We start from the raw sequence: 21,475 nt of genomic DNA, 5'->3' as shown, positions 1-21,475 counted from the left end.
CTGCTGATATCAACATGCAGCAAGAATCTTATTCAAGTCTGAGTGGCTTTTATTAAGCTTCTTGTTTGCCTAATGAGACTAAGTGGAGGGGTAAATGAAAGAGGAGGAGGACAGCCTTGCAGCTCATTCTCTAGAAACTGGCAATTCTGCACTTTAGAGTGTTGCCCTGAAGGATCTCATAGCATTCCAGTTCAGCACCTAAAATCAGCCTCGGCACTGAGACCCAGTTTTGGACTGTACCCTGATAGCAAAACATAGCAAAAGGTTTTCTCTGGATCTAAGGAGAAGAAACAATAGCCCCTAATAGATGTCAAAGATGCCATCAGAAAAGAAGAGAAAATTTCAGAGTGCCATTAAATGAAATATCACAGCAGGATTCTCCCACAGCCACTGCAGCTAACTACCAATGAGTGTTTCTCAATCATAGTTTGCAGAAGAGCTGCAATCTTCAAGCAAAGTAATCACTCCAATCTCATTTAACTAATAAAAGAAATGTTTTTCTTGTCTACTTTTCCTCATCCTGCAGGGACACTGCAGCAACCCCCCATTTCCCATTAGCCTGACAGTGATTAGAACATCCATGCTCCAGCTCTGCGCTTCCCAGCCAGAGTGTGCAGCACTGGGAAGAAAATGTGAACATTCTACATAATGTAACCATTCCTCTACCTTCTGCTGTATTTATGGGCAGAGGCTAGAAGCAGATAAACCCTGAAAAAAGCCCTGATTGATACAGCCATTGCTGTGGGTTAAGACAGTGAGCAAAGGAGAGAATTGCATCTGCTGAAATCCAACAGCAGGCAGGCACAACACCCCCCTGACAGTATCAATGCATCCGTAGGTGCTGTGATGCCTGAGACTCTATAAATACCTGTGACAGCAGACACAAGGACTGCAGTTTTTAGACAGGAAAGTGTTTAATCTTGGATCCAGTTTCATCATTAACCTGGATTTCCAGGCTTAAAAAAGATACCTTCCTTCAGCTTGTCACGAGCAAAGTAGTGACATTCATGACATGTATCCTAAGACTACAAATAAATTGGTTGTCTTCACTGTTCTCTGTGGTAACTGAGATCTCTTTATTTTATTTTCTTGATGACTGGAGCTCTGCAGATTTTGTTTTATCTTCCTTATATGTTGGTAAATGCAGGAAATAAGAAAGGTTATATGGGCTTTTGGTACTCATTTGAACCAGTCATTAATAGCACAAATGTAGTAAATAAAACCAGATGATAAAAAAGGAAGACAATCTGTTTGTTAGAAATACTCATTCCAGGCATCACATCTAAAAACCTATCTATGTTCTGGGAAAAAATATCAGCACCAGCTTTTTGTTCATAATTTCAATGACTGGAAAATCCAGGCTGGGTTGGTTCTGCTTCTAAGTTAAAAGACACTTTTTTAGTTGAAACCTGTGAACAACCACACACTCAACCTGGATTTTCAAAATTCAGCTGGACTCCTGCCACAGAGAAGCAAGAGGCTGTGCTGCTGACTGCAGTTTGTGTGCCCAGTGCTGCTGGATGGCACCTCAGGGGCAATATCCAGATCTGGCAGTGACTGAGGAGCCACAGTCCTTCTGTAATAAGAGAAAACACATTTGGATCGTGATTTTGAGGTGTGAGTCCCTACTTGTTAACATGCTGAGAGATGTTACACAGAGCTTTGGAGATGTGCAGGCTGAACTTCAGGGAGAGCTGCCATCCCAACCCGCTGGCTTCAGCCTGGTGTCCTCGACAATTTGGCCTGGAAAGTGCTCCTCATAAGTCTTGATGAAAACTTGACCCGTTTTCCTTGAACTCCAAAGCTACTCCCATGTGAAAGCATTCGTGTGCAAAAAGCTTTAGCAACCAGTATTTCATGTTGTTTTTAGCAGAGGAGAGGATGAGAGACTCACAGGAGCAAGTTGGTGCTCAGAACCCCTGAGACGAGGGAGCTGAGCAGTTGCACTGCACACCAGAAACTCCTCCTGAGAGTGAAACACTCTGGGGTTTTGTCATGTTAGAATAAAAGGCAAACAACATGAGCTTGGAGAAAAAAAAATATCTAAGGAAGTGCCCTGGTAAGCAGAGGCTCTTCCAGGATGCATGGTGAACACCACCCAGAAAGGATGCATCCAGGATCTGAAAGGTCTGGAATTCTTTGCCATTCCAGACAATTCCATTCTGAACCTTTGGCTCCAATGGCACTGCTTTACTCTCTTCTCTGGGAAACTGCAGTAATGCTTTTATATGAAGACACTGTTAGGCTGCCCTCTCACAGCAGAATTCCTGTGAAATGAGGTAATATATGCAGGAGGATACCGGGAGAATTCAGTCATGTTTCATGTTATTACAGTGAATATTAAAGAGAGTCAATCATGTTCTACCTCTTACTGCAAAGTGTTGCAGAAATTTCTGCTCTCTGTCTCTATATGTATTTCACAGCAGAAACTGTAGGGCTGCATAAAAAAAGGTGCTTCTGTCTTACTGAAATCTATTAGCTAGGATTGCACCTTCGGGTCTCATACCTCTTGCATTTAATTCTCTCCTTTGGTGTAAGAAGCAGCTATTATCGCTGTCTTCTTAAGTCAAAGCTTAAAGGTGAACTGAAAAGCTTTTAAAATAAATCAGTAAAGCTATTCTCAAACCTCAGGTTGATAGAGGCACAATTTGGATACCCTTGCTCACATGGAAAAGTATCTTTCTCTTCATTTTCTGTGCGTTCCAGCTACACTGCTGATATGCTTCAGGATGTATTGTCTTATTTCATGGGAATCCCTTAGTGACAGAGCAACATATAAAGATTTGAATTTAAATTCTCACTATGGCTTCTTTACTGGAATGAGAAAAAGAAATCTGTTCAACTTAAGCATACATGTCTGAGCTTGATTTTAGAGGAATTCAGGATGTTGCTACCTCAGGAGGCTTCTCTCTTTTGAAAGGGAAAAAGAATAGCTGAAAATCCCTCCCCTTAAATATTTTTCCTTTGGAAACAACAGCCCACAGCCATCCTCCTTGCACACTTGTCTGCTGAGACTCCACATTCAGCCAGTCACAGCTAAGTCAGGCCAAAACCCACGAGCAGCACCAGCAGCTAAAGAAAATGCTGTGTTTGCAAGGTTTGAACCAGAGCTGGCCTGGGTCAGAAACTTCCCTTTGAGTTATCTGAGCTCTGGGTAACAGCCAAAACCAATGGACATCTAATTGGCTTTACTGTAAACTGGTCTGGGAGCACAATTTCCTGTTCAGCTTACGGGGAATAAGGTGTTAAAAAAATAAGTAAAAAAAATGAGGTCACTTATTCAAAGCAATGTCTGGTACTGCTGGATTTTCAATCCTGTACTTCCCAGTGTCTTGCTGTAGCCTAAGAGATTGCACTTTAGTCTCCAGCTCATTCCTTTGAGACCAAAGGAGCCATGCAGGGAAGGTGCTCTCTGTGCCCTGCTAAAAAAATAAGTTCCACTCCCACAACATGCAGAAACCTTGGACATGAGATGGTCCCACACAATGATGGATCAGAGGATTTTGCCCTGAACCACTGAGACTACTGAACTGTAATAGAAGAGCTTTAAAATAGGAGCTATCTCTTCCAGAGGGAAAAAAAACCAGCTAGAAACTAGCAGCAGCTTGGTATGTTCCCTTTAATTCATTAATGAGGAGAACATACTGGTCCAGAGGAAGAGCCATAAGCATTTTAATGGGATATTAACCCACAGGAGGAAACAAGGACTCAGCTTGTGTCATTTTCCTGGTTTCATTTCTGAGACACCCAAAGGAAGGGGCAAACTCACCATGTAGCACAGGTCCTGTCCCTCAAAGGAGGGTGAAAATCCATATCCCTCTACTTCAGCAATATGCAGTACAGCAGTAATTCTGCTGACACGTTATTAACAGCTACAGAAGAGAAACTGGTTGTGTGGGACCATGGGAGAAACAGCCATTTCTCATGGAACACTGCATTTTCTTCCATTGGCACAACACGAATGGCAGGAGAAGTGCCTTCAGAAACCTTGATGTGACATCCCTCATGGAGAGGGCCTGGACCCCAGTGTGTCAGACCCCTCTCACGACAACGACAGCACCGCAAGGAGTAGAAATCAACTTCTGCATGTTAAAAACTGAGTGTTCCAAGAGGGAACAAAGGCTGGGAGAGAAGGACACACAATTTTTGTACCTACCTAGCAACCGGAGCAGCAGGAAAAGCACCCCCAGAGCGTAAGACTTGAGTTCAGGGCTCACGGTTCTGCAGGGAGGAGGGAGAGACAGAAATCAATTCCTGTTGTTCTGCTTTGATTAACACACCCTGTGGCCAGTCTGTGCTGTCAGCCAGGATGCCACCAGCACCTCTTCAAAAAGTCATTAATGGGGCTTTTCTTCTGCCTTCTCCTGAACTGCCTACAGCCCCAAAAGTAATTGCATTGGCAACAGGTTCAAGAATTAGCCAAGTCATTAATAACAACAGCTAATGTTGACATCGGATGTTTATAAGCTCCCCATCAAGTTTTCAAGGCTCCAGATGTTGAGAACTGAAGGGAGAGAAAACCTTTGGTTCTGAAACTCCCCAGACTACTGGAAACAAGAGAGGGAGGGAGAATGGTGGAATGGAATGGAGTCAGCCTGGTGATTCAGTGAGGAAGTGCTCAACACTAGTTTTCATGCACGTGACTTCAGCATGCCACTTTTTTTATCTTAGGAGGACAGTGTTTGCAGTGCCTTCTGCTATGAACACAACCACTACTGCATTAAGAGTTATCCTTCAAAGGTGCTTTAAAAAACACTCATGGCAGGGGTGCTTCTCTGTATAAATACACTGGAGGGGCATCACTTGAAACTGATAAAACAGAACCAGTTTTTAAGATAACTTTTAAGCCTTCTGATCACCTGCCCTCATCTCACACATTCATGGGCCATGTAATGCCACACCATGACTTCTGTATAAAGCCTGTGACCTCGGGATGAATTTCAGCAGTTTCCAGGCAGACCCCCACACTTTATGTATAAAGCCTTCATGCCAGGAATTATATGACCTTGGAAAAAAGTTCCAATGGTTAATGGGTTGGCTCAAATAGGATTCTACAGCTGGGTGAGAAATGAAGGAAACAGAGCATTAGAAGTTTTTTAATGAAAAAATAGATTATCACATGGAATATTCACAGTGGGCTTTTAACTGGTGGTGGTGTCCTTCCATCAACTTTTCCATATTTAAGACCAAATACAGAATCAATCCCCATATCTTAGGCTGGGGTAAAAATTGCCACTTGGAGACATCTTTTCTCACTGACTACAGCAGTGACCAAATGACTTGCTAAGACAGGACATTTAATTTGTAGACACTGAGTCAATTTTTAAGTAACCACGGGAGCTGCCAGTGTCACCTGCCACTGCTCTGGACACCAAGGACACATTCATATGCCACAACTTTCTTTAAGCAATGGAAGATGGCAGATGCAAGAGAGCATGGGCAGTATCCGGCTCAGAGCTCTCCATTGTACATTTGGTATCAGTGATTCTGGGTGAAGTTACAATCTGGATGTGTGAATTGTTTATTTCCTACAGCTCTGAACTGAGTATGTTTCATCTTCCCTTTGCTTTTCTTATTCCCTGGTATTCTTCTTCCTGGCTTATCTCATTGAAGGCAACACTAAGATGTCTCCATGCCGTATCCTAAAGGTGCTGGCAGCTTCCTTGAACAAAGAACTCTTCAAACTTCAAATTGCTTTTGTCACAATATTTATCATGAGGAAATTTGATTTCCCTTTAGCTACCAGAGATGCAAAGAGAGAAATGAACCAGTAGGTGGAATATCTCATTTTGTATCCTGCAGGGAGACATGCACTCACAGAGCTGTTCTGTCCAAAATCCACTCAAGAGTGTGTTTCTAATACAGACCTTATTGATTGAATTTTATTGGAATTTTCCAGGCAGCAGAATGGATCTGCTATTTATGCCTCTGGTTATTAGTCTCAGTAAGTGACAGCTTGGACAGCTAAGTAATTTTGGATAAATGTGGGCTTAGATATATATGTATATCATAAGGTGAAGTGTTCCATATGTCTGGAAATAACACAAGGTCAGTTATTTGAATAAGCTACTTTTGCCCACCTATTCACATTGGTTTAACTCAGACATGTCCTTCAGACTTCCAAGTTCCTTATGTTCTTGGACTTGGTCCAGGGTGAGAGAAGTTAAAACTCTAGTCAGGGAGGTATTCACCAAAGATAGCTTTAAATTTTTCCATGGTTTCTGTGGTCTCCAGACTATCTCTAAAGGTGAGCCTAAGCCTCTCTCTAAGCCATTACATGCTGAGAACATGGGGTGGCAATTCTGCCCCTCTCCCAGTGCAGCTGTAACATCCTTACTACCTGGATTGGAAACTGCACATCTGTATTTCCATGTCAATCCCAGAAGAACAACCCCTGCCACCATTCTGTGCAACATCCCGGCAGGACTCTTCTCTGTTTGGGTGCCCAGTTCCACCTCACTGCCTCCACCAAAGGAGAGCTCGAGCAGCTCTTGTTTTCTCTCCAGCAGCTCCATACTGCAGGCCCTGAACTGGGGCCATGCCTGGCTAAACCAGGCACTAACAAGTGAAAAAAAGTGGTTTAGAGAGAAAATGGCTTGAATGGAGGTTCAGTTCCAAGTCATGGGTCTGGGGACAATGAGTTCAGTGTAAAAGGCAGAGGCCAGGAGCTGTGTGGGACCCTCAGCTCCCCCCAGTGCCCTAGGGTCCCTCCAGCTCTGATCCCATGCCAAGAGCAGCCCCACCTGATGAGGATGGTGACTGGTGGTCCTGCTTGGTGAGAATGATGACTGATCGCCCACCTAATGAGGGGAGTGACAGAAGCTCTACCTGCTGAGGACAGTGACAGAAGCCCCACCTGATGACAACAGTGACCAAAGCCCCACCTGATAACAACAGTGACCAAAGCCCCACCTGATGAGGACGGTGACCAAAGCCCCACCTGAGGAGGACGGTGACCAAAGCCCCAGCTGAGGAGGATGGTGACCAAAGCCCCACCTGAGGAGGACAGTGACCAAAGCCCCAGCTGATAACAACAGTGACCAAAGCCCCACCTGATGAGGACAGTGACCAAAGCCCCACCTGAGGAGGATGGTGACAGAAGCCCCACCTGATGAGGATGATGACGGACGGTGTCTGCGCCATGGCCCCGATCATGCTGCAGACACACATCACACACAGGAATGTCAGGAAGGCCTCTTCGCACCCAGGGCTGGGGCATTTGCCAGGAACAACGGTGGCGTTTTCGGGAGGGACCGAGGTGAGGCACGAACAGCCACTGAGGTTCTGCAGAGGAGCACAAGGAGTCAGGAGAAGGGAGAGCTCTGATCCCCACCGCTGCCCTCTGCAACAGGGCTTGTCAGCAGCAATGCCTAATCCTCTAATGGTCAATTAAATAACTCCTAAGTGCTTGTTGGAGGGGGGTTTGGGAAGAATTTCAGGAGCGTCAGAGCTGACACATGCTGCCAGCAAGGGAAAGCTGTCCCTTGGCTTGTTCTTTTCTTCTGCTCCTTTCAAGTCTCTCCCATAAATGTCACGGCGACAAAATTATTACTGAGTTCTACCTCTTTGGAGGAGAATAAAGAAACAATCTGTGTCTCTGTGACAAGGAAGATTCCCCCCATTATGGCTCTAATTACTTTCTTATTTACCTCCATCCTCTCGGCTGTTGCAATTAAACTGAAGTACATTAAATGCAGGTAAATGTGCAGCCCTGCTCTTGGCTGCAGGTTTGGTGCTTCCAGCACCTCAAACCCTGGGCAGGAGCCACCCACGATGGGTGCTGCAGCTCACCCAGAGCTGAACCACCACAGCCTGGCAGCACAGATGCTGCTGGACTTCAGTGCACTCCAGGGCTAATAAATTACATCTGGTTCAGAGGGATTTGTGTTGAGCTAAAAGCTCAAGTCAAGCAAGATAAACTTTATCAATATGTGATCAGAAGGAGGGTGGAATGACTGCATTTTGCTTTGATCTCTCCAGCAAGTGCAGGATGTGAAAAGAAGCTTTGTTTGCCAGTCACAGATTTAAGGATTTTTTCCCCCTTATTTTCCAATTCGCCCTCCTGAATTTCTGAGTGGGGGATGTCAGTGCAATTAAGGCACACAATACTACCAAGAAATCCCTTAACGAATACAGAAAGAAACAGCCATTAATGATTCATGGCTTGTCTTCACAAGCCCGCTGGGTTTGCAGGTCACATGTTTGTATGAGGAGTAACGTCATAAAATATAACATACTGAAAAGCAGCTCAATCTCCTCCCCTTCTCCTCTACCATGTGCAAGCAGAAATTCCTTTGCTTTTCTGCCTAAGGGATCCCCTTAGGACCATACAAAAGCACACTTTCTGGTTCACTGCCTCCGAAGATAAGGATCAGCAGGGATACCACTCCAACCTTTCTGACACCAATCTCCTTCCTCTGCACAGGAGCCAAATCATTTTTTTCCAATTAAGTGCACAGAGGACAAGAGAGACTGTGGTGCAGAACTCTAGGAGAGCTGGAGCTGACATGCAGGTGCCTTTCTGCTGGCAAGCAGTAATTAAAATAACAAATTCCTGTGCTGTGAGTTAGAAGCTGACACCTGAAGGCTCCAGAATGGTGACAATTAGCACTACTGAGGTGGTGTTTGCACAGACAACAGGAATTTGTAGCTCCTGGCTCTTAATGCAGTGCATTGCTCCCCAGCAGCCTGGACAAGGCCCTGTGGATGAAAACCCATGTAAGTCTGGAAAAGTATATACCTGCACTGAATAACCCTTGGACAAAATTCCCATCACAGCAAACACACAAAATTGGGTGTTTATTTCCCATGGGCTCTCATCAATGGATAGAAAGTACATGTTTCAGGCAGTGGTGGGGCAGACTGTCCTCCCACTGGTGGGATTTTTTTTGCAAAGCACAAGGCAGATCTTACCTTCACTGCCTGAAAATTTGTCCCTCAATCTGCTTTTCTGACCACTTTACTTCAAGGTGCTGGCCCGAAGCAGTGTGAGTGGTTTGTACCAACTACCTCAGCTTGCTTAGCACCGCACCTCATCCTTACCTGGGAGATCTTTGATCTTTTATTACTGACACAGTATGCAACTCACAGACATCAAACAAGGCAACATCAAAGATGGAGTTATAACTTTGTCCTGTGGAGAGGAAATTTTTTGCTACCTGTGCCAAACTTCTGTAGATCCCCTTGTCTGCAACCCCACTGCATTCAACCACTTGTTATCAGAACCTTCTGCTGCCCAGCAACCTGCACACCCAGATTTATGTGTGCCTCTGAGGCTACACAGAGTTTACACCTTTAACAGCATCCTGACTTTGGTGTGATTATCCATGCAAATTACCCATGTTTTTAATTACTCATTTTTTAAGCTCTGGCTCTGACAGGGAAGGGACAGGCTGGTATTTCAATGCAAAGCTGTGAGGTGCCAGCACAGTAACTCCAGGCTGGAATTCATGTGTCTCCAGCCAAAATGCTGGGAGTCAATGGCATCAAACAAACAAGATCCACAGTCCAACACGTGGTATGCAAGGGTCACTCCCAGGAATGGCTTGAAAGAAAAATTCTAGGGGGTGCCAGAGCTCTGCCTACCAGCACTGATATGCCTATGGCTTTTTGGACAAGTGCACCTCTAGAATCAGCACCGTAAGAGAGAAGGAATGAAAAAGAAAAAAATAACTGAGCTACACATTGCTTTTAGAAATTGTTCACAGAGGAAAAGTGAAGAGAAGCAGTCAGAAACGTAAAATGTAGTAAAGTTAAATAAAGCATTCAGAGAATTTTATGTCCCAGTAAAAAGCAACCCTTGCCTCATCACAAGCACATAACATTCACAAGACCCTCCAGACAGGTCATTACCTGGATTATGGGTTTAAAACTTGGTTTGGCAATTTGGCTTTGCCTCAAGGCCATTGCATGGCCAAACTGGTCCATAATTCTTGATAATGCCCTTCCCAGCAGATGCTATTGCTTCACCAATTTGTGTTCAAAATGTTACTGCAAAAAACCCCCACAAAACAAAGAGATGAGAAGAACCCCAAGGATGACAGCAAAAAAGGCAAAATAAGAAGGAGTGAGTAAGAGAGAACATGAGGGAGAGTGAGTTTTTTGCTGAGAGGTTTGCTCTTGCAGAGCACAAGGTCAGGCAGCTGCAGACTGAAGGGGCAGAGCTGAGTTTTCATTACCATGCTCCTTCCAGAGGAGTCAGAGCTTTGCACAGCGAGGAGATCTCTCCCACGCTCCAGCCACACACCACCACCAGCTGCACACCTGCTGAAGGCTTGGTGAACTGGTGAGACACAACTCTGTGTGCCTGAACCAGCTGGTTTCTTCTTAAAATCATCCTGCTGCCATCTCAGGTGTTGACTTATTGGGAGGAGGAGGAAGAAGAGGGCAGGGAGGTAACACTTTCATGTGTCACACACTGATGTAGAGATCCTTGTAGGGCTGCTGAAAGCTCAAACTGTGGTGTTTCAAAGGGATGCCTGCATCTCTGAGGCTGGAGAGGGAGTGGAGGAGACAAGATTTAAGCAGGACAAGCTCACAGGTGATCTGGGTGGGGAGGCTGCACTGCCAACTGCAAGTCTCTGCTCAGCAGCACTCACGTTGTGCTTTGTCTCTGGGGCAGGAAGGGAGGTTTGGTATCTCCTCAGAGAGGAAGGATGAAGCCATGGAGGGACAATTGCATGTGGTGAGCACTGATGTGTAGGCACAAACAGTGCCTGTGACCAGGCTGACCTCCCACAGACTCCACAGCCCCAGGCAGCAAGCAAGGATTCGGGAATCCCACCAGTCCCTACCCACAGGAGCAGCAAGCACTCATTTTTAGTATAACCCAGAAGACATTAACATTTCAGCAGCAAAAAATGAAAAAGCTGGCTTTTAAGATATTGTTAAAAATTCTCCACATATACTTTATATAGAGATAGTTTGGTCTTTATGAGTTTTCTAAGGGAAAAAATTCTTAGAACTGAAAAATGCAGAATGTCTTTGGATGAAAACTCTGCTCCCCTGACAACTGCTCTTGCTGCTGCCTCAGAGCAAAGCAAGGAAAGAGAAATAAGCAAGGGGAGTTAAAGGAAAGCTTAAACAAGGGTGAATAAAACCACGAACTGCTAGCAACTGTCTAGGAACCAGATTCAGGGAAAGAGGAAGAAGAAAAAGACTAAAAGGGTTGGGCAGGGCAAACATGGGCAGGTGGAGAAGAGGGGAGATGAGGATAAAAGAGAAGCTGGTTCCTCAACTCTCCTTTTAGGGCTAGGGATCTCTTGCAGAGGACGTGTTTTGCCACTGGAAACCTGTGATCTCCCATCATGTTCCTTGCTTCTCTGCTGAGGAGGAAGACCAGGGCAGGAGGCTGTGAGACCCCTGCTCCGTGGGTGACCCTGGTGGCTGCTGCTGCTGAGAGCGGGCATTTATGGAACAGAGTGAAAAACAACAGGGGCTCAGGCCCACCAGAGCTGTGAGGTCAGCTTTTGGGGGTGCAGCCACTGGCTGTAGGTGAGCTACCCCACCAGACACGCAGGAACTTCACTCACTTGAGCTCCCAGAACCTTTCCTACAGGTGACAGGTCCCCAGGAAAGGCCACTCACCGTGCTGCTGCAGCCAGCAAAGCAGGCAGATAAGTATGTGACCCCGTCTGCCCCACACACTGGAGTGAAGGAATCAGTTTGGCATTCACAGTTGTTATTGCACGGGGAATATGGGTCCAGAGATGAGGTTGGAGTTGAGCTGTAAGACAAAGAGAGAAAGAAATTAATGGACAGTGTGGTATCAGCCAGCTTTCCCAGCTGTTGCCTCACAAAGATGCCTTTGAGGGGGATAGTTAAGGCAAGCACATTAAAAAAAGCAGTGGGCAGGCAAGCTGGGTTCCAGCTCTAAGAAATCCAGGCTGCAGCCTCTCCTTGGAGACTGAAATGCCATGGTCACTACCTCCCTGCAAAAGAGAATCTAATGCAAGGCTTGGGCTGCCCTGTTACCTCAACAAGAAGGTTCAAGGAAACACAAAGAGATGCTGTGGAGATTGCTCTATGTTTTTTCTGCAATACTGTAAGGAGCTGACAGGCTGATGTTGTCATCTAAAGAGCTGCCACTGCATACTGGAGCACTCAGGAAGAAAATGCCAGATAACTCTCTCCAAGTCCTGCAAGTGCAGGACAAAATAGGGTTATGTGGGCCTCACTTGTCACATTGAAATGAGCCTGCTGCCAAAAACACTCTCTCTTCACCATATCTGTATTTCTAGGCATCTAATACCTGGTTCTACAGATTCCCCTCAGGCACTTAAATCAATGTACAGAGCAGTGCATGTTCCTTACTGCCAGACCCAATGCTACAGAGGTGCCTGTGGGTACAGACTCAGGTCTGGCACCTTTTGATTCAGTTTGACTGAATTTCAGATTTTAGTGAAACTCTGTTATCGTCTGCAGGTACTCAGGTCTCTCAGTGGTGAGTGGCATGGAAACATGCCAGACTAAGAGACCATAAAACACTGCCTTCACTGTGCTTGTGCTATGGTTGTCTGAAGGCCAGCACTGCCTGTCGAGGACACTAACATGGATTTATGTTGGTAAAGCTCCCTGAAACTCTCTGTGGACTCACTTGTTTCCATAGGGAACAGTAACCCCTGCCACAGGTCCTGTGTCACAGCCCAGGAACAGGAAGGACACGTAGCAAGCTGTGGACACCAGGTTCACCAGCATGGCCATCCTGATGGCTCCCAGAGCAGACAGGCTCAGCTTCTTCACCAAGAGGCCCCCCAGGAATATGCCCAGACATGCACACGGGATTGCTGTCATCCCTGCAAAAGGATGGAAAAAGCAGTTAGCAAGGGCCACTGAATGACACTGTGACAGGGCTGAACTCTCCAGCAGCCAGAGCTGTGCACTGGCATCAGGAAACCTTGCAATGCCCAACTGCTGGAGGAGCAACAAGCTGGGGTTGCCCAAAAAAGGAACAGATGCAAACATGCATGCTGCCTTGCATGGAGGAACCAGGATCTTCTGCCAGTTCTCATCCAGGCTGGAGGGAATGCCAGACTTGATCAGCTTGGCCCAGCCTGACCTAAGTAGCAGCAAATAAAGTCAAGAATTTTCCGAGGTGTCTGGAGGCTCTGGATGAGCCCTGCTGGTGCGACTCACAGGAGTCTGATCTTCAGAGACTAGGCAGGAGCAGCATTTGTAAATATGAAATCTCCCTAAAAGAATTTTCTTTAACTGTGAAATGCAAAAAATCACTGCCAGAAGTGACTCCCTTTCCAGCACAGACAGAAATTACCACACTATGCTTGTTTGGGATTGCTTTTATCCCTTTGCTGCCAGTTACACTCCAGATCTCACTGCCTGAACTGGGCTTAGGAGAGAATCCCAGTCCTGGCATTTCTAGACTCCCTTAAACGCCATGTGAGAAATCTGATTACAACTTTGTTTAAACAAGTTGCTGTGAGAAACACAGAGGTATCCAAGTCTCCTTTCCCACTGTCAGGCCAGAAGCAGGATGTGCTCTGGCTCATGGGTGATCCCCTCTTTGCTGGCCACCCAGCTGCAGTCACACGCTGACTGCCCAGCCAGCTCCCACCAAACAGCTTTTTCCCTTCTCCCACTGGCTCAACAGTGAAGTTGCTTTCCTTTGCCAAGCCTTTAATTTTCAGGAAAGATGGAATTGCCTAACAACTTTGAGACCTCTGGCCTTCTGTCAAGCTGTATTAAAATTCACTAGCAAATTCCTGGGTTGCTGGGGGAGGCAAGGCTGACTGCAGGGGATTGTTTCTTTTGGAAAACCAGGCCAAAACCAGAAGATATCAATGAGTTTAATAGGGAAATAAACAACTGTCAGGAGAGCAGCTTGCAAATTCCTTGTTATGATATGAAGATCCACCCATTTCCTGATGTCCCAGTTTTTGACAGATCACTGCCAGCTGCCCATCTGGCAAGCTGTGGTTGCAGATCATCCAAGATCAACTTGCAGATATCTTAATTGGGTGCTGCTGAGAGAAAGGCTGTCATAAACAAACGGCTGGGCCTGCCTGGGATGAGCAGGAGCAGAAAATAAATGAATATTCTGCCATCAGTGTCCTGACAGGGAACAAATGAACACTGAGAAATGTGGAACGTGAAATCACAGCGGCATGGAGTGGTCAGAGAGAAGGGACATTTGAAAGACGACCAAGCTGCACTAACTCAGGTACTTGAAGTGCCCATTGCAATCCTGTCATTTCCAGGCCAAGGGGAAAGCAGTGACTAACAGGAGACACTGGGCTTCCTAACCCAGAATGAGATGGACTGCAGGAGTGTGGGGAACCAGAACCATGAGACAAGCAGTTCAATGGGCCACACTATCACTTGGAGAGCAACTGCAGACTTGGGCAACCAGACAGCTCATTTCTACTGCTTCCAAGGCTCTCCCTCCTATCCTGGCTGTCCCAGCAGGCTGTGCCACAGAGGAAGTGATGGCAGCAGGATGCAGTGGAGAAAGGATGCTGGAGGTCTGCTCTGGGCCAGGCAGCCCTGGCACAGCTGAAGGCAGCCCTCTCACTCACAGACACATTTCCACATCTCAGACAAGTCACCTTTTGGGCAGCCTAACCAGCGTGGCCAACAGCAGTTACCAGCCATGCTGAACACCTTTAAATCCCCTTGGAGGCCAGAGGTTTGGTGTCCCCTGGTTACTCACCCAGGAGCTGGTTGGCAGAGGAGGTGGTGAGGTTGAACTGCTGCTCCAGGTACTTGCCCAGGAAGGCGGCGAAGCCGGCCACCACCGCGATCTCCATGCAGGCTGCCAGGATGATGCAGGTGAAAACAGGGTTGGAGAGCAGGTGCTTAGTCACTTTGGGGATCACTAGAAGAGAGGAAAAAGGGAGAGGTGTTTTTGTGTAGACTTTACTTGAGGTGCTGGAGGTGCTTTTCTCCTCTTCTGAAGGGTACGCTCACTTCACATCAGGAGTAATTTCCTGTTCTGCACAGACAAGCTGCTTGATATGTGGGAACACCAGAACAAAGTGAAACACCCAAACAGTGCCACTTAAAGATTCAAGAACCAAGAGAGTGCAAAAAGAAATCATCTGTGATTATTTACTCTTACAGATGATTTTGAAAATTGGAAGAATGAGAAAAATTTCCAATATTGCTTTTTGTTTCCCTCATAGGGAAGTCAATCAAAACGTGGTGTGCTCTTTCTTCCCCTTCTCCTTTCTGTACCTGCTCCCCATGAACAAAGCTGAGCCAGCTGACAGGTGCCATCAGTGCTGTATTCAGCATAAATCCTTGCAAGCTTTCAGACACAAACCAACCCAGCTCACATCTGGCTTTTCCTTCTCCTGCCATCCAGATTTGACTCATTTTCCTATTCCAAACTGGCTTGCTCACTGATGGTCACCTTCTTGCAGCACATGTGGGTGTTTTCAGCAAGCTGCAACTCTCAGGCTTAGCCTGGCCCATGGATACCCATGGCACAAGGGTCCTCGTGCCTGGGACAGGCTTGTCAGTCTGTGTGTTCCCACAATCTAAAGCTTCTCCAGACAGCCAACGCATCCCATGTAGACCCTGCCATCGTTAAGAGGGTGGAAGAGGACGTGCTGAGCTGTTCACTGTGTAGGACACACACATGTGGCTCTGGTTTCATGGTTCCTTGGCTCTCCCCATCCAAATCATCAGAGTCTAGAGTCCTCTCTCCTCCAAGCCCATCTCAATTTCCCATAAGCAAACAAGAGTTACCGCCCTACAAAAGGAAATCTGTCTAATGAATCAGATTGCACGTTTTCTACTCCAGCAAGCATTTTAATTATTGTAGAGATAACACAGCTTGAAGAGGAGAGCATCCCAGTACAGAAGAGAGCCTTGCTTTGTCTCAATACCTGATGACTAATTTTTCCCTGAATTAAATGTGAAAATCATTAAGTTTGAAAATTACCTTGAAGCAGTGTAGTGAAGCCTCAATGGACCCCTATTTGCATTTTGAAAATCCATCCCCCAGACTCCCTGTGGCGTACCAGGGGCTGGCAGATGATGTTTCTCTGGTGCTGGCTTCTGTTTTCCCTCAGGGATTTTTCTGCACTGGCCTCAGCAGAGAAAGCTCTTTGTCAAGACTCTGCTTGGGTGCCCTTGGCTCTTTCTTGGGGACAGTGGAAAAAAGGGTTATAATTAGGTTCGATCTAACCTTTTTGGAAGAGGTCACTTCACAGCTTTTGGTCTCTTTATATCAGAAACATTTTTCCAAGCTGTATAAAATTTATGCTTCCTAAAGATTTACTGAACATAATTAAGGTGCAAGAGGCATAGCAATTTTTAGCAGAACGGGTGAAAAAAGAAAAGAAAAAAAGGGGAAAAAATACTGTGTGGGAGGAATGGGGATGGGGGAATTCAGACATGGATAAATTTCAGAAGCCACCTGCTGCTTCCTTCAGTTCTTTGGTGGCCACCTACAGAATTTCCCCCTCTTGCCAGGAAAAATATAGAAAATGAAAAGGTGGACTTGGCAGTACTGAGCTTGAAAAGCCATATTTAAGGTATTAATGACTGTTGTGCCTCGGCAGTTCAATTTGTTCAAGATTAATGGATTCCTTGAGATGTAGCTTTGTGCCAATTTAAATCCAAAGACACTAAGGTCTAGCTCTAACTTTATCCAACAAACAATAGTGATGACAGCCTGCCTTTTGCAGGAGGGAGCTAAAGATCACGGACATTTATTTCTGAAGTTGGCACACAACCATCATGCACTACCAAGGTCAAAATCCATCTTCTGTGCTTGGGGTGGACAACGAAAAATTCACAGAGTTATTGCAGCATCTCACACGGCAGAGGAACCCCTCGTAAGTGCCTTGTCTGGCAGTGCAGGGCTCCAAGTCACAGCATTTCATCCCCTGAAGGGGCTACAGGAGAGCTGGAGAGGGACTTTTGACAAGGGTGTGTAGTGACAGGACAACAAAAAATGGTTTTAAACTGAAAGAGGGAGGGATTGCATTAGATATAAGGAAGAAATTATTTACTGTGAATGTGAGAGACACTGGAACAGGGTGCCCAGAGAAGCTGTGGATGCCACTGGAAATGTTCAAGGCCAGGCTGGATGGGGCTTTGAGCAACCTGGTCTAGTGGAAGGTGTCCCTGTCCATGGTGAGGTGTCTGGAACAAGATGATCTTTAAGGTCTTTTCCGACCCCAATCCTTCTGTGATTCCTTGATTCCATGATCATTGCTTCTCATTCCTCTGAGTTTTCTGGGACAGATCCTATCCTCTGCTGAATGTCTGACCACTGTCTACTGCAACAGGACTCTGTACCAACAGGCATGTGGGACACAAGACCCAGTGCAAAGAGTGCACAGACAACTCAGGCAGAGTCTGGCAGCCTCCACCATCTCCTCAGCCAGGGTCAGCTCATTCTCCTTTCCTTCATTTTCTAAGGGAAATAACACAGGGCTCCCTATAGAATTGAATATCCTTTCATCTTGCTACTGCCATTTGCTAAGATCAATTATTTGACACCGGCTGCTGCCTCATCTGTCTCAGTTCTTGGGGTGAAATACCTCTGGGAAAAAGGTAAAAAGTCAGCAGCAAAGTTTAAAAATCTCTCCATGGACAAGAGTGACACGCTTTCAGCTGCTTGGCATATGGTGCTGGGTATGGAGTAGGAATGGAAATGCCTGATGAGGGACAGTGAAGCCCTGGGGAACACAACAGCTACGGATGGTGTTTCTCCACTGGAGCCAACCCAGGAAGGTGTCATGGTAAATGTCACCCTGCATCTTTAGGGACCCAAAGGTTACCTGAACACTTTGGAGCAGCCCTTTGCTGCTACAAAGCTCAAAGGAAGTCCTTTTACAAAGTGGGAAAAGTCTTTTGGAGTCCAGAGAGTCTTAAAAATCTACTTGGAGAACCCACAAGCTGCAGCAGACACAGCACACAGGCAGACTCGGCCTCCCACTCCCAGCAGGACGAGCTCATTTGCCATCCTCATCCTGACGCACCCGATATGCTCCAGAAACAGCGGCAGGAAAGCGATTCCCACTGCCCTGGCAAGATGAACTGAGAACACAACGCCTCTTTTCACTGCTGAAAAGTAGTGAAAACTACTTTAATCCCAACTCTTCAGACCATCCATGTGCAGTGCTGGTCACAGGCTCATCCACAGGCTGGGAGGGACAGGGTGGATGTCCCCAAGCTCTCCAATATCCCCCACCAACCCCTTGATTTCCCACCTTTTCACACTCAAACAACACCCATGCCAAGGCGTCCAAACCCCCTCCCTGTCTCCCTCCATGGGGCCTCTGCAGATGACAGGCCAGGGGCTTGACAAATGCACACACTTATGTACACCAAGTAGCTTTGATTTGTCACTGCACATCGGGGAGTAGCGGGGATAATTGGCAACCTCATTACACGAGGTTTAACTACTCTCCAGAAACGACAAACTATAATCATCACGTTGGTGCTTGAAATGAATTGTTTGGAACATTACAATCACCAAGGCCCCTGTTTCTGGCTGGAGCACCCTACAGAGACATGTTTTCAATTTGCAGTAAAGATGAAGAACACAGAAAGCAAAGTAATAAATTAGAGGGAGGTTTACAGCCCAGTCCACCTAGGACAGAGTGGTAAGGGAAAGGCAAAATGTAGTATTGAGCCAAAATATGACTTTCTACTACCCATGTCAGCAGCAAGCCTCAGGTCTGAAGAGAAAACAAAAGGCAAAATCTCTACCTGGCTTGAGGAAAAAGGGATGAAGAAAACAGCACAGGCAGCAAGAATAGAACATATTCTGGAAAGAGTAGCTCCTGTAAAAGAGAATATGGAGTAAGGCAAGAGGTGCTGAAGATAGGTGAGGTTCCATGTGGCCTTGGCAAAATTAGCATAATGGATATGAGGGAAAAGCATGACACATAAATCAAAAAAGCCTTCCTGACAAGATGCAAGCTTGAAGCAGCAGTTACATACTCAAGCATGGAAAGCATGTCCTTCTAGTCCATCATCTTCCCTGCAGGAACCACCTTTACTCAACTTGAGAGGGGGACACAAACATCTCTCACCTGTGACACAGAAGTCATGGAAAAGCATTTTTTGGAGACAGGCTCTGCCTGCCTTCAGCTGCTGCTCAGCTTTGGCCGTGAGGTGTGCAGGCTGAAGGCCTTTCTGAATTTTTTAATGGTGCTGACAACAAGATGCTGGCTTGGAAACAGCCAAGATAAACCTGACAGTATCTGCACCCTCATGAAACACAAGCCAGAGAAAACTCAAAGACTGATGGAACCTGATGCCTTTTATGATCACCACCTTCTCACCTAAGACTTGGACTTCTCAGCAAGCCTTTAAGGTGTTTGCAGGGGAACAAGACTCAAATCCAAAAAGGCATTAAACTGTAAACCTGGGCCAAAGCCTCACTGCTGTGGCTCTGAATGAAGCTATAGACAGAGCCCTCTCCAAAAGCTTGTCACTATCAGTCATGAGAACTCAGGAGTAAAAAACTATTCTTGTTAGCCTTTAATCCTGCCCAATCCTATGAACTCCCACTGAGGATTACAGGCTCCCCATGGTCCAGGTCCTCCCTGCACAGCTGGGAGCTTCTGGCCTAGCACTATGCTCCCAGTGAGCACTTTTTGGGAGAGAAATCCCAGATTCAGAGCAGCTCCCTCCCTAGGTATTCAGCAGATTGGTACACGGAGCAGGACAGAACTGAACAGAAGACAAGGCAGCTGTCAGCTGTACGTCCCAGCTCTCCTACACTCTTGAAAATGAAGCTGGAAAGAAACCAAAATGTTTCCAAATCTAGGGAATTTGCAGATCTGAAATTCATTTAATTCCACAGTGAGTTTTCTTTTAATTCCTTGTGAATGAGCTTCTCTTTCCAAACCTGGAGGATTCCATATCAATTTCAATCCTTTTAGGGTTTTAATCTCTCTTGCTAGACAGAGTGGCAGAACGTAACGAATTTCTGGTTTAAATCATTGCAAAACAGAATGCATTCAGGGCAGAATGTTTCAGAAGTGCTAAAGATCATGCGGAGGAAGCATTCTGAAATCAAATTTCATCAGAACTGGCCGCTCAATTCGATAGATGAGACGTTTCTGTGTGAAAAAAAGGAAGGGTTTTAGTGAACTGTTTCCAAGCACGTCCCAGAGCAGAGCAGGTGGCGTGTCAGAGGCAGTGAGTGAGAGGGCAGACGTGGACAGACTCGAGCAGAGGACACAGGTGCCCTGACAGAGCCGAGCATCTTCTCTGGCCTGAGAAGCAGAGAGGTCCCCAAGGCAGAGCAGAGGTAGGAAAGCAAAGCTGTGCCCCCAGAAGAGCAGGGACTGCCCAGCCCATGCCTGAAGTGCTCTCACGGGCCACACGGAGAGCACAGGGCTGGAACAACCCTGCCAGGCGGGAGCAAAGAGCCATGGCAGCATTTATTCAGACTTCCACTGCTGTTAATCCTTCACTTCTCCGTGCTCCCAAATGGATTTGCTTTGCTGAAATGAAATACTAATCAGGCAAAGCGGTGCAGCATCCACGTGCCAGTTTAGCCACGGGAAGCAGCTCCCAGGACTGTCCCAAAGCTTTCCTGTCTGAGCTGCTGTGCCCCTGTGCTGAGCCCCCCGCTGCCTCCACTGCCTTTGATTGCCTCTTCACCTCGTGCTGTTCAAAGGCACCACTTTCATTTCAAGTATAGAGCTCCTCTTAAGACTGCTTCTTTCCTGGCATGAAAATACCCCACAGGAAGAGATGCCAGGGCTTCCCAAAAGCTGGGCCCTCCCTCCTGCTTAGACTTTGACAGAGATGTAAAAGATGGATACTTTGAGCATGTTCCTTTTATATTAGTCCTGGCTTTTTTTGTGTGTGCTAAGGCTGGAGAAAGGCAAGGAATCTCAGCCAGCCCTCCATCTCACTGACTTTCAGCAGAACTTGTGGTGTCTGGAGCATCCTCCCACCCGCCAGCCGTGCCACGTCTCTAGCTGACAGCCATGACCCAGCTCAGAGCATGTCCCCAGCTGACACTGCCCTGCTCCGTCTCCTACCATGACCTTTCTCTTGTGGCAGTCATCATGTAAGGCTTGGAAAAAAATATAAGAAAAAATAATAAAGCTCCTTCATTAGCCAAAAAGGAGATGCAGTGCATCCTCCGAGGATGTGCTGTTGATGCAGAGGGTGTTTGCATTATCAATCCAGAGAAACAGTTCTTCCTCCCCACACTTGCACAAGAGATGGACAATCCACACCTCCATGCAGACACAGACTTACAGCAGGAACAGCTCTGTCCAGGACAAGCTGCAGAGACAAGGCTTGCTAAAAATGAGTCAGATTCATGGCCACACAAACCCCAAGGAGTATCTCCAGTCCCAACCCCCTGTACAGGCAAATCCTCTGCTGCTGCCCAGAGAAGCTGTGCTTGTCCCATCCCTGGAAGTGTTCAGGGCCAGAATGGATGGAGCTCTGAACAAGCTGGCCTAGTGAAAGGTGTCCCATGGCAGGGGGGTTGGAACTAGATGATCTTTAAGGTCCCTTCCAACTCATG

The 21,475-nt window shown here is 46.5% G+C and overlaps 1 protein-coding gene across 1 annotated transcript in view; it reads right to left on the bottom strand.

The window, feature by feature from the left end:
* SLCO3A1 (solute carrier organic anion transporter family member 3A1) overlaps positions 1-21,475 on the bottom strand; it is a 137,816-nt gene that overhangs the window by 9,213 nt on the left and 107,128 nt on the right. The window contains exons 5-9 of the mRNA XM_041418570.1: positions 14,666-14,830; positions 12,596-12,794; positions 11,587-11,725; positions 7,109-7,284; positions 4,157-4,221 (exon numbers count right to left, since the gene is read on the bottom strand). Of these exons, the coding sequence (XP_041274504.1) occupies positions 4,157-4,221; positions 7,109-7,284; positions 11,587-11,725; positions 12,596-12,794; positions 14,666-14,830 (744 nt within the window). The remainder of the gene's footprint in view (positions 1-4,156; positions 4,222-7,108; positions 7,285-11,586; positions 11,726-12,595; positions 12,795-14,665; positions 14,831-21,475) is intronic.

The sequence above is a fragment of the Onychostruthus taczanowskii genome, unplaced genomic scaffold, assembly GCF_017590055.1.
Source record: "Onychostruthus taczanowskii isolate IOZ18803 unplaced genomic scaffold, ASM1759005v1 scaffold6, whole genome shotgun sequence".
Taxonomy (NCBI): Eukaryota; Metazoa; Chordata; class Aves; order Passeriformes; family Passeridae; genus Onychostruthus; species Onychostruthus taczanowskii.
Note: the sequence above shows the minus strand (reverse complement) of the source record. Positions and strands in the feature narration are given on the sequence as shown.